The 12,992-nt window shown below is 43.2% G+C and overlaps 1 protein-coding gene across 2 annotated transcripts in view; it reads right to left on the reverse strand.

Moving 5' to 3' along the window:
• Positions 1 to 842: 842 nt before the first annotated feature.
• Positions 843 to 12,992, reverse strand: part of ZMAT4 (zinc finger matrin-type 4) — a 441,058-nt gene continuing 428,908 nt past the window's right edge. For both annotated transcript variants that reach the window (XM_030201810.1, XM_030201809.1), the window contains one exon: positions 843 to 1,273. In XM_030201810.1, coding sequence (XP_030057670.1) covers positions 1,258 to 1,273 — 16 coding nt within the window. In that variant the 3' untranslated portion in view covers positions 843 to 1,257. The remainder of the gene's footprint in view (positions 1,274 to 12,992) is intronic.

Below are 12,992 nucleotides of genomic sequence, written 5' to 3' on the forward strand. Positions count from 1 at the left end.
CTGGGAGCTTACTGGAAAAGTATGGCCTAGTTGATAGCACAGATAGAGGCCTGATGGTAAAGCCAAGTGTAGTTGTCAGGCTTAGGAAAAGGCCTGAATGACTTAAATTGGAAAGTTAGGTCAAGGAAAAAATGAAACAAAATGGAAGATTAGAGAATTAAAATGGAAACTATCAGTTACAAAGTGGACTTTTCTCTAAGTTAAAAAAACAAGTTGAGAAATGAATGCGTCAAGCCAAGTGCAAGGAAATGATTAAGAAAAAGGGGTGTCAACTTTGCAATTGGGCAAGATTGTGGTCAGCTAGCTTGGGATAAACAACTTAACATGGTAGCTTATGGGCCCCATTACTTAGAATGGAGATATGAGAATATATAAGGTGGGTAGATTTTGGGCGTGCCAGAAGACCTTCTGACTTGCTACACGAAGTGCTGTCCGGCCGTCCACCTATCTGCTTGTATTCCTGATCCTACTGTGTTTTTGTGGTAAGATATAATAAAGGTAATTACCCTTGCTATCTGTCTTCTCTCCTTCTTAACTAATGACTAGCAGGATGCTTAACCTCCTGAGCCTAAATTAGTTATGGGTAGGACCCTTACACATCTACTGATATTCACGGATATCAGGAGTCAGATGAAAGAGGTCATGTTAGAGGAATATATTTTAAGCCTTCTGGGAGACTCCCCTCGTCCATTTGGACACATGTCCATTGTGGGAGAGGGGCAATTCTTCCCGGGATAGAAAGGAAGAATAAGAACAATATATATATATATTGACACAAATAATGCAGCAGACAATGAAGAAAAGTGTGTTTATTTCTGCTTTAAAACTGGTTATTACATCACTGTTATGAACACATGAACAAAATAGACTTACACATCCTGAAATAATCCAAGAATAAATATTAAATAAATTATTATAATTTAGCTTCTTTTTTTATAATATATATTACTCTTTTCCAAAGCACTTGAACCGGGTAAGGAAAAAAATGTTATGGTTTGAGAAGATCTGATCTGAGAACATGTCCACTATAAGCTCCTAAAGACACCCTGAAAAATTGCATTAAAAAGGTCAATTCCAATGAAATTTTCGTTTAAAAACTCATCACAAAATAAAATTCCGTTCTGTGGTCTGAAGACAAAATCAATAAAGTTGTTAATCAACAATCCACTTTAGAAATATTCATTGTCCAACAAACATGACCATTTCCCAGTGGTTTCTTATCTCTTGATGATATATATATATTTTTTTGATAATCTTCTATTCGGTCTTCAGGCTGCAATACAGAGAAACATAATATTAACATTTCATTTTCTATATCTGAAAATAACTTTGCCAAGTTTGGGGCCCCTTTTACTAAGTAGCAGTGAGCCCAACACAAGCTTACCGCTTACTATACAGGAAGTACCGCCGAGCTACCGCAGCAGCCCGGTGGTACTTCCCACCCCTAGCGCGTCTTCATTTCCGGCAGTACAAAAATGTATTTATTTTTGTAGCACTGGAGTGTACCCAGCGGTAATCAGACAGTGCCGTGCACTGCCTGGTTAACGCCGGCTTAATGCGGGAGCCCTTACCGCCACCTCAATGGGTGGTGCTAAGGGCTCCTTCTGAAATGGCCGCTCGACAAGTGCTTTACTTGCTGCACGGCCATTTCCTCCAGTAAGGCGAGACTTCTCTTTTACCAGCTGCGGTAAAAGGGGGCCTCGGCACATGTATAAAACACACGCCAAAACCAACGCCGGTCCCCTTTTGCTGCAGCTTGATAAAAGGGGCCCTTAAAGATTTACAAAATATATTTGTGGTGGGAAACAGCAAGTACCACTTGCATGTCTGTACAGACATAGGCAGAAAAGAGTCAATATTCAAAGTGATTTAAGCAGACAGGAGAGGCTTTTGCCTGTTTAAATTGCACTCGGTGAGCTGGCCAGCAATATTCATTGGCACTTTACTGAGCAGTGAAACTGAATATCAATATCAACCAGCCATCGTGCAGGAATGGGGCATTCCAGGGTGGAGTCGGGGAGGACCCAAGAGTAATATGGGTGCAGGAAATTATAGGACAACATAAAAGGCAGTTCTAACTATGGGCCCTCTTTACTAAGCCTTGTTATAGGCGTGTCAGCTTTTTAAATGCATGTTAACTATGTACACGCGTTAACCGTGTATGCGCCTACAATATCCCTATAGACACCTACACGGTTAGCGCAAACGCTAATTGTAGGCGCATTAAAATGCTAATACACCTTAGTAAACAGGGCCCTATGCCTGCTAAGCTATGTAGGTACTGCCATTGAGTACTGGTGAGTACTGCAAGTTGCCATGAGAGGTTGAGGCTGCCAGTTTTTACAGGCAGCTGCAAAGGGCAGGAGCAAGGAGGGGCCTCGCTCCTGCCCCCATCAACCCCGCTGGACCATCAGTGAGCTATAGTAGGCTCAGGGGCTGGGAAGTGGCTACCAGGACTCCGTACAGCCCTTAAATAGTTATGCGGGTCCCAGTTGATATTTATCAGAGGCAGGGTCTAGATGAATATCAGCCAGTACCTGCATATGCTCCAGCGACCAGCACACCTACATTTAGCCCCTTGGACTGGCATTGAATGTCAGGAGCAAATTTTGCCCACAGCTGTTAGCGTTAAAAAACAAAAACAAAAAAACCCCAACAACAACTGACCACCATGGGCTGAATGTTTACCCTTAGGAGCATACAAAAGTGGCTGGCAACCAGGGTAGAAATAGGAATTTAGCACTGATGTTCAGGACTACATTTATAAATTAGGCTTACAAATTTTGGCAAATGAAAGGCAAGCCTAAATTTATAAGCATAACCTAATTTATGATTAATTTAGATCTGAGAACTTAGAGGGTCTTTTACTAAGCGGTGGTAAGCCCAACACAGGTTTACTGCTTGCTAAACTGGAAGAACCGCCAGGCTGCCACAGCAACCCAGCAGTATTTCCTACCCCCAGCACATATTTTTATTTTTGTAGCACCGGTGTTTACCCGGCCGTAATCGGGCAGTGCCACGTGCTGCCCGGTTACTGCCAGGTTAGTGCGAGAACCCTTGCCGTTACCTCGATGGGTGACAGTAAGTGCTCCCCCCCCCCAAAATGGCATTGAGGCAAATGCTTCACTTGCCACATGGCCATTTCTTTTAACCCCCCACCCCTCCCCGAAACAGCCTTTTACTCGCTGCAGTAAAAGGGGGCCTCAGCGTGCGTAAAAAACATGTCACAACTTAGTAAAAGGACCCCATAAGGATCTTAAATTTGATTGAAGATAGGGCACAAATTTTGGAGTCCAGGTGGCAATATTCAGCCAGTGTCAGTCAGTATTTGGGGGGGACACCGGTGCCGGAAAGAATATTTGAAGCGGGGGAGTCGGAGAAACTAAACAAATTCTCTGTAACCTTGGAGGATGTAATGGGTCAGTTCAGCAAGCTGAAGAGTAGTAAATCACCGGGACCTGATGGTATTCATCCCAGAGTATTAATAGAACTAAAAAATGAACTTGCGGAGCTACTGTTAGAAATATGCAATCTGTCCCTAAAATCGAGTGTAGTACCGGAAGACTGGAGGGTAGCCAATGTTACTCTGATTTTTAAGAAGGGTTCCAGAGGAGATCCGGGAAATTATAGACCGGTGAGTCTGACGTCGGTGCCGGGCAAGATGGTGGAGGCTATTATTAAGAATAAAATTGCAGAGCATATACAAAAACATGGACTGATGAGACAAAGTCAGCACGGATTTAGTGAAGGGAAGTCTTGCCTCACCAATCTAATGCATTTTTTGAGGGGGTAAGCAAACATGTGGACAATGGGGAGCCGGTTGATATTGTATATCTGGATTTTCAGAAGGCGTTTGACAAAGTGCCGCACGAAAGACTCCTGAAGAAATTGCAGAGTCATGGAATCGGAGGTAGGGTATTATTATGGATTAAGAACTGGTTGAAAGATAGGAAGCAGAGAGTAGGATTGCGTGGCCAGTATTCTCAGTGGAGGAGGGTAGTTAGTGGGGTCCCGCAGGGGTCTGTGCTGGGTCCGTTGCTTTTTAATGTATTTATAAATGACCTAGAGATGGGAATAACTAGTGAGGTAATTAAATTCGCCGATGACACAAAATTATTCAGGGTCGTCAAGTCGCAGGAGGAATGTGAACGATTACAGGAGGACCTTGCGAGACTGGGAGAATGGGCGTGCAAGTGGCAGATGAAGTTCAATGTTGACAAGTGCAAAGTGATGCATGTGGGTAAGAGGAACCCGAATTATAGCTACGTCTTGCAAGGTTCCGCGTTAGGAGTTACGGATCAAGAAAGGGATCTGGGTGTCGTCGTCGATGATACGCTGAAACCTTCTGCTCAGTGTGCTGCTGCGGCTAGGAAAGTGAATAGAATGTTGGGTGTTATTAGGAAGGGTATGGAGTCCAGGTGTGCGGATGTTATAATGCCGTTGTATCGCTCCATGGTGCGACCGCACCTGGAGTATTGTGTTCAGTACTGGTCTCCGTATCTCAAAAAAGATATAGTAGAATTGGAAAAGGTACAGCGAAGGGCGACGAAAATGATAGTGGGGATGGGACGACTTTCCTATGAAGAGAGGCTGAGAAGGCTAGGGCTTTTCAGCTTGGAGAAGAGACGGCTGAGGGGAGATATGATAGAAGTGTATAAAATAATGAGTGGAATGGATCGGGTGGATGTGAAGCGACTGTTCACGCTATCCAAAAATACTAGGACTAGAGGGCATGAGTTGAAGCTACAGTGTGGTTAATTTAAAACGAATCGGAGAAAATTTTTCTTCACCCAACGTGTAATTAGACTCTGGAATTCGTTGCCGGAGAACGTGGTACGGGCGGTTAGCTTGACGGAGTTTAAAAAGGGGTTAGATAGATTCCTAAAGGACAAGTCCATAGACCGCTATTAAATGGACTTGGAAAAATTCCGCATTTTTAGGTATAACTTGTCTGGAATGTTTTTACGTTTGGGGAGCGTGCCGGGTGCCCTTGACCTGGATTGGCCACTGTCGGTGACAGGATGCTGGGCTAGATGGACCTTTGGTCTTTCCCAGTATGGCACTACTTATGTACTTATAATTAGACCTGGATATTCAGGGCCAGCCCTGCGGACACATATCTTTGTCCATGGAACTACACAAATTTGTTTATAGGACTGTATGATTTTGTGGCATACCATCATTATGTTTCATAACAAGTTACAATTACTTATTAATGTTGCATAGAGTTTCACTGACATAGATTTTAATAATGTTTGCTTATGTGCTTTATTGCATTAGGCCTTACTGATTTTATAACACATATCATTTAATTTAGTTATATCATTTAAGCTTAGGTGTTGTTAGCATTTACACTAACTCATGTTATTATTACTTATAAAGCACATTTACTGTATATAACCTGAAGTTTGAAGTAATCATTACATTTATTGAGATAACTTGATTGATACTATTGTAGTATTAGTATTTTACTCTAACAGATTACTTGTTAATGAGTGAAATATTTGTGATCAAATTTACTCTTAAGTCATATATTTATTTATACTCTGCTAACACCTTTTTTCAGTAGTAGCTCAAGGTGAGTTACAATCAGGTACACTGGGGTATTTCTCTGTCCCAGGAGGGCTTCCAATCTAAGTTTGTACCTGAGGCAATGGAGGGTTAAGTAACTTGCACGAGATCACAAGGAGCAGCAGTGGGATTTGAACCGGCCAACTCTGGGAGCAGCAGTGGGATTTGAACCGGCCACATCTGGATATCAAGACCAGTGCTCTAACCACTAGGCTACTCCTCCAGTTTATACTGCTTTACCAGTATAACCATTTGGTCCATTGTATCATTTGGATGTGATTCACAGAGCTGCATTGGTGGTTAGGTTTTTAAGATTTGATGTTCTTCTTTGTAGCTCCTTCTACTTTAAAACAGGGGGCAACACTGTAGGGAACACTGCATGGCGTGGCCTAGACCACTGTTCCCTCCAAGCTGAGCGGGAGTCCTCCACCTACAGTCCTGCCAGTGGGGAATACTGTTTCACTATCACATATTCAATAGTGAGGGACAGGAAAGCTCTGAAGGACTCCAGGGAACCTGCCTGTCCTAGCAATTGAAAACACAATATTGAAGCACCACTACCCACTGGCAGCAATGCAATTGGAAGACTCTCACTCAGCTTAGAGGCAACAGTGGCCTAGGCCACCATTTTAAGTGTATCCCAGAACCAAACTAAACTAAATCAAACTAACGAATGCTGCTACTGCCCGCACAGCAGTATGGATTTAACACAGCAGGGGCATAGCCAGACTTCAACGGTAGGGGGGTCCAGAGCCGAGGTGAGGGGGTACATTTTAGCCCCCCCCCCCCCGGCGCCGCCGACCCCCCCTACCCACCAGCCAGCCATTGCCGACACCGACCCCCCGACCCACCCACGATTGCCGACACCTCCAACAACTTTGACCCCCGCCCTGCCGATGACCCTCTTGACCCCCCGCCCGCCGTCGCCTACCTTTCATGACAGGGGACCCCAACCCCCGCCAGCCGAAGTCTTCTTCCTTTGTTTGGTTTCTGACTGAGTCTGAGGTCCTGCACCAGACTTACAGAAACAGAACGAAGCCTTGCGATCTGCAGGGCTTCGTTCTGTTTCTGTGAGTCTGACGTCCTGCACGTTGTAGGGGCAGAATGTCAAAGTTAGAAACCAAACGAAGGAAGAAGACTTCGGCTAGCGGGGGTTCGGGTCCCCCGCCAGCAAAGGTAGCAGGTGGCGGGTTGGCGGCGGGAGAGGGGGTTGAGAGGGTCGCCGGCAGGAGGGTTCAGGGCCAAATCTGCGGGGGCCCAGGCCCCTGTGGCCCCATAGCAGCCACACCCCTGCACAGTAGTTTTCCATCTAGCCTGTTTCTGTGTTAAACGTCATAGACTTCATGTTCATTCCTCTACTATGAACTGGTTCAAACCAGCCTGAGGCTAGCCTTTAACCGCGAAGAAGCAGCAGTGGAAGACAAATACTGCAGTTGGACTCAGGGTACTACTGAGTTGACACTGTACCTTGAATATCCATGTGGGATTGTTTGCCTGATTGGTTCTGCCAAACCTGTTGAGTTCTGATGCAACCAATCACAAAGAGTGTTTACAGAGTCTGAATAACAGTACTAACTACAGAAACTTACTAATTACTTTGCTCTAACATTAGGACTAAAAGTGACATCCAGCACTGAAGATGCAGCAGAACTTCCACTATCCACTGGCATTGCAAGCGAGTTTATTCCAAACTCCTTTCACTGTGCTTCAGGCTTCTTCTGCATGAACCTGTCAATCAGACCCTGCGCAGGAGAATGGCTGATGAGTGGGCCGAGCAGCAGCTTCCCCCTTGCGTTGAAATATGATAGGAAAAACAATAAACGTCTCTTGAGAGGAAACAGCAAAAGAGAGCCACAGCATGTTAGGTAGGAGCGGCCATCTTAGATCTTGCTATTATTACCTGAAAAGACATCTATGCTTGGTAGTTTTTGTGTTTAGTTCCCACTGAAATTTATGAAAAGGAGCCTTTCAAAAAAGGAAGTATGTCACAAGCTAAGGCACTGAAATGAGGAAGAGAGACCTGCATGAAAACACACTTATACACCCATTTATAGAATAGCACCTGTTTCCAGGCATATCTGCAAATGGGGCATAACGATGGGATGGACATGGGGGGGGGGGGGGGGGGGGGGATGGGACATTCCCTTAAGATGTGCACAGTGTTATAGAAAAGTGCAGATCCACGCCCAACTTGTGCACTGGGATTTATACCTGATTTCAGTTGGTGTAAATCCTTGTGCCCAACGTTGAGTGTGGATCCGGGTGCTAGAAGTTATTCTATAAAGGGTGCCACATACTGAATTCTGTCCTAAGTACCTAAGCATCGCCACATGTAGCACATGTTGATGCCCATAGGAATATTATGGGCATCTACACAGCGTGCACTAATTTGTAGCGTGTCCTAAAAACGTTAGCGTGCCTTTGTAAACGAGGCCCTTATATTTTACTTGATTCTCACAAGGCAAAAGAGGGCTCCAAAAGCACCATATTTATTTATGTATTTATTGGGATTTATTAACCGCCTTTATGATGAGATTCACCCAAGGCAGTGTGTGTGTCTTTATAAAACAGGCACTCAGAATCAGCCCCAACAAAGCAAAAATAATCATACATAAGTATATACTTGCTCCAAGTAAGGTATAAATCTTTGCATATTCTCTACACATGTACATATGCATTTAAAAAAAAACATCTTTATAAAGAGATTCACCCAAGGCAGTGTACAGTAGGTACAGTTTAACATCAAACTTACAATTTTGTTAACAGCATAACAATAGTAAAATGTACAAGTAGAAACATAAATACAATCTATACAGCAAGTTGAAACCTAATGATAGGACTACCATGAAACAGGATCAAAAATATACATATTTAACAACACTGAAATTCAAATAACAGAGGTGTAATATGATGTAAGCATAATACTAATGAAATATCTAAGAAGCACACAATTAAAACTTTCAAATAACATTACGATGATACTAATGCTTTTCTACAATACTGCTTACCATATAGCTCAGGGGCCAAATGCAGATATATAGATGGGGCCACGATGACGCTGCGTGGTACAGAGTCAGTTGGGATAAATAAATAGGTGGCTAAACTAAAGGTAAGTTCTTTGTATAGTTAAATAAGATATAAGGAGCTGGTCTAAGTTAGTGTGTAGGAAGCTAGTCCAGGTGACAGGATGGATGCATAGTTAGTCACCCTAAGTATTAAAGGCTTGGGAGAAGCACTTTCATTGGTAATCTGCTCCAGTTTTGCCCAAGACAATTTTTTTTAAAGTAAGTGCACTCATTCCATGTAACTACTCTTTATACATGTCTATCCTCATGCATAAGAACCCTTTTCTGTATAAAATCCAGTCTAAAATTACCCTTCGTGTGTCCCAGAATTACTATATAACAAATAATCAAGATCTACTATACTATATTTCACAGTACTGCACACAAAGGGGTAATTCTATAAAGTGGGTGCTAAACATTTAGCTGCTGTTTATGCAGATAAATGTTTAAAATAAAGGCACACAGATGTGTAAATGCCAAAATTCTGATATGCACTATTCTGTAAATACATGCGTATCTTCCACAACCTGTATTTTATAGGTTAGCATATACATAGTTGAAATCTGGGCAAAACTCACACTTACACATGTCAATTATAGAATACTATAAGTTATGGGCTAGGTTCTATATATGGTGCCTGAAGTTCCACACAGAAAAAAAGAAGTACACCTACGCATATTCTCTATAGTATGTCTATATTTTATAGAATAGGCTTAAATTTCTGAGTGTTTCTTCACGTGACCAAGTTTAGTCATGGCCATTTATGCTATGTTTTACTTGGCGTACATTCTGACACCTTAATTAGATGCTGAGCAGGTATATCCTATAACAATGACAACACCCTGCACATGGCCACACCCCCTTTTCAACTATCTGACTTAGAATTTACGCACACCACGTTACAGAATACGCTTAGCGAGTTGTGCACATAAATCTTAATTACTGCCAACTAGTGCTGACAATTGTTTGTTAACATCCAATTAACAGCACTGATTAGGTAGTTAAACAATTTAAGGTATGCACATTGTTATAGAATATGCTTCGATTTCTGCGCAGAAATTAAGGCACAATATATACAATCCCAGGGTATGTGCATATCTTCGTCAGTTAGACATGAGCACTTATCGCAGCTCTATGATTGGTGTAAGTGCTCATGCCTTATAGACATGTAATTCACCTCTTACACTAGCATCCTATATAGTAACGCAGGCCCATACGTTCTTTTATAGAATACAAGCTACATTGGCACTCTTTGAACGTATATAGCTGCACTGTCTGATTCACTAAGCTTTTATGCCATTGTCAAAGAACAGGGGAAAGTCTCGGTGAATAATACCCAAAGCGCTTTTCAAGTTCTATTTTAAACCTTATGTGTAAATAAGTATGAATATTTCTTTCATTTGCATTTTAACCTGATGCCATTTTTGCTGGGAAAATGCTATCAAAACAAGAGATATTCAGAGACCATATAAAGCAGAATGAAACAGTTGTGTTCAGCCTTTCACAGCTGGGTGCAATATTTTAGAACACTTAGGTGCTCATTTTCAAAGCACATTGCCTTTCAAAGTGTAACTTTGTAAGTCTATGTGCTTCTAAAATCAGCCTCCACATTTCAGCATAATTATTTCTAAGGATTGCTGCTCTGTGGTACAGCTAAAGATATCAGGTGATGATAACAGAGATTATATAGCCTCAGAAGCATGACATGCTCTTGGGTCTGTGTCTCTTTGCTAGGCAGATAAGATTTTCTATTTCTCTTACTCTCACTTTCTTGCTGTGTCCTTTTGGGTTTGATTGGACCCATAGCTGGGCACAACAGTGCCCCAGGCAGGCTCAGGAGCAGATAGAGTCCACTTGGATGGAGTTTCTCGCCAGTGATGCATCCAGAACCCAGAGGCTGTGTAAGAGCTCAGGCTGTAGTAGCACTGACACCTGGTTCCCAGAAAAGGCCCATTGGCTCCTCTAGGCAGGGCGCCTCAGGCGGTCATCCATCTCATGTGCCCTTCCAACATCTCTAGATTTTTAAACTAAGAATTTTCAGGGACCTTTCTCCTCTGTAACTGTGAAAGCATATTGCTTTTAAATTGTTTGTGTGCTTTTCATGCTAAAACTAACCTTCAGTGTCACAACTTTTGTTTCCACAAAAGGTCTTTTTCAAGACTGTCATCCAATTCACAATATTAAGGGATTGAACATTACTTTATGTGTACAGATTATGCTGCACTTTACCACATCAGGGCATTGGATGCTTTTCTATCCATGCAGACTCCTGATGCAGGCCTAGCGGCCGAAACACAACGTTTGTGTTGAGTTCTTTTTTAAATAAACTTTTTGTTTTTAAGTCCATTTTTTCCAATCTCTGGTGTCTGTGGTCAACTTCCTACCCTTTTCTGTTTTTTCACTTTTTGTGGTTTCTCATGGGATGTTCGAGTTCTCCATCTTGGCGGATTCTCTTGGTCTATGTAATTTTTCAGCACAATGATAGTTTCTGATTACAGTTCTGGAGACTTTGTAGGCTGTGATATCTTTAAGAGGACCAACCCAAAATAGTTGTTGCAGCACACAGGTTTTAAATATCAGCCTTCTTCAGACAGCACATGGAAATTTATTTTGAATTTTCAGAAACACAAAGGGCTGGGTTGACTAAAGTATGTTATCATGCTAGCTCATAATAATGCTATTAACCTGCAAACCTGCATTACTGGTAAATAGGTTCTAGTAACGCTCACTAATGGGTGTTAGAGAGAGGTAGCACAGTAGCACCTTTTCGTAAATCTAGCCCACAGTTTTCCAAACTACTTCAAAATGGTCATGAAACTTATGCAGGTTTGTTGAATTGGTTCAAAAATGCTTTTTCATTTTTAAAGCTATTGCTGCCAATACTATTTTGCATTCCTATGTGCTGCTAGACCAGTATTTCCCAAGTCCGGCTCTGGAGTACCCCTTGCCAGTTAGGTTTCAGGATATCCACAATGAATATTCGGGAGATCAATATGCATAAACTGCCTCCTTGGTATGCAAATCTATCTCATGTACATTCATGTGGATATCCTGAAAACCTGAGTGGTTGAGATCCCCCCAGAACATGTCTGGGAATCATTGGGTTAAGTTTTTTTAAAAGTGATCTCCAAAAGGAGGATTTTAAGTGGAACCTGAACAGAGGAAGGGAGGGGGCATGACACCAGTGGCGTAGCTACATGGGGCCTGAGGGGGCCGGGGCCCCCGCAGATTCACCCCAGGACCCCCCCTCCCGGCGAACCCGCCCCCGCCGCCGCCTACCTTTACTTTTGCTGGCGGGGGATCCCACTCCCCGCCAGCCGACGTCTTCTCAGTCCTTCCTGTTCTTCAATGTGTTTGCTGACGTCCTGCACGTACAAAGTGCAGGACGTCAGCAAACACATTGAAGAGCAGGAAGGACTGAGAAGAAGACGTCGGCTGGCGGGGAGTGGGATCCCCCGCCAGCAAAAGTAAAGGTAGGCTGCAGCGGCGGCGGGTTCGTGGCGGGAGGGGGGGGCGGCAATGTCGGCGGTGGGGGGGGCGGCGCCGGGGGGGAGGGCTAAAATGTGCCCCCTCCCCCCGGGCTCTGGACCCCTCACCCATGGAAGGCTGGCTACGCCCCTGCATGACACACCAGCTCAGTAAGAATACCCCAGGCATATGGTGCAACAGATTGGAAAGTGAAGCAATGGGAGATGGAGATAAGCATAGAGAATAGCAGCTTGCCCAATAAATGGACTTCCCAGGGAGCAGCACTGGGGCAGATAAGTGAGAAGATGTAATTAGCAGCTGCAGAATGGAGGCACAGGTAGGTATGTAGCAGAAGCTTGAACTGTGTGCAGAAAGAGATGGGAAGCCATGGAGATGTAGCAGAGTGGGCAACATCAATTCCTAGCTCTAGAAGAAATTAATATTTGAAGCACAGTATAATGATACTAATGAGACATTGCTTTTTAGTGCTGGGATTTGAAATTGGATGCCACATATTCTTCTAGGACTGATTTTGTGGTGCAATTTATTTTCCTCCATTGGATTAATAGCAACCCATAACAACTTGACATGCTTATTCTCAGTATCTTATGCGTGAGTCAAGGAAAGCTGATTTGTTCTCAAGCCATTATTTGCATTAAATGTACTATTTACACATCATTGATGGTGGTCTATGGATATGCTGCACCCAAAGGCAACAAACCACAGACAGCTCCACCTAAGTCAAACTACAGCAGACTTCAGCTGCAAATCTATAGATCTGCAAATGGCACTGTATGCCCTCTCCCCTATAATTTATTAACTGAACAGGGGCATTTGAGGTTTAATCTACCTTTAGTGGAGTGGAGGAGTAGCCTAGTGGTTAGTGCA

This window comes from Microcaecilia unicolor, chromosome 4, assembly GCF_901765095.1.
Source record: "Microcaecilia unicolor chromosome 4, aMicUni1.1, whole genome shotgun sequence".
In the NCBI taxonomy this organism is placed as follows: domain Eukaryota; kingdom Metazoa; phylum Chordata; class Amphibia; order Gymnophiona; family Siphonopidae; genus Microcaecilia; species Microcaecilia unicolor.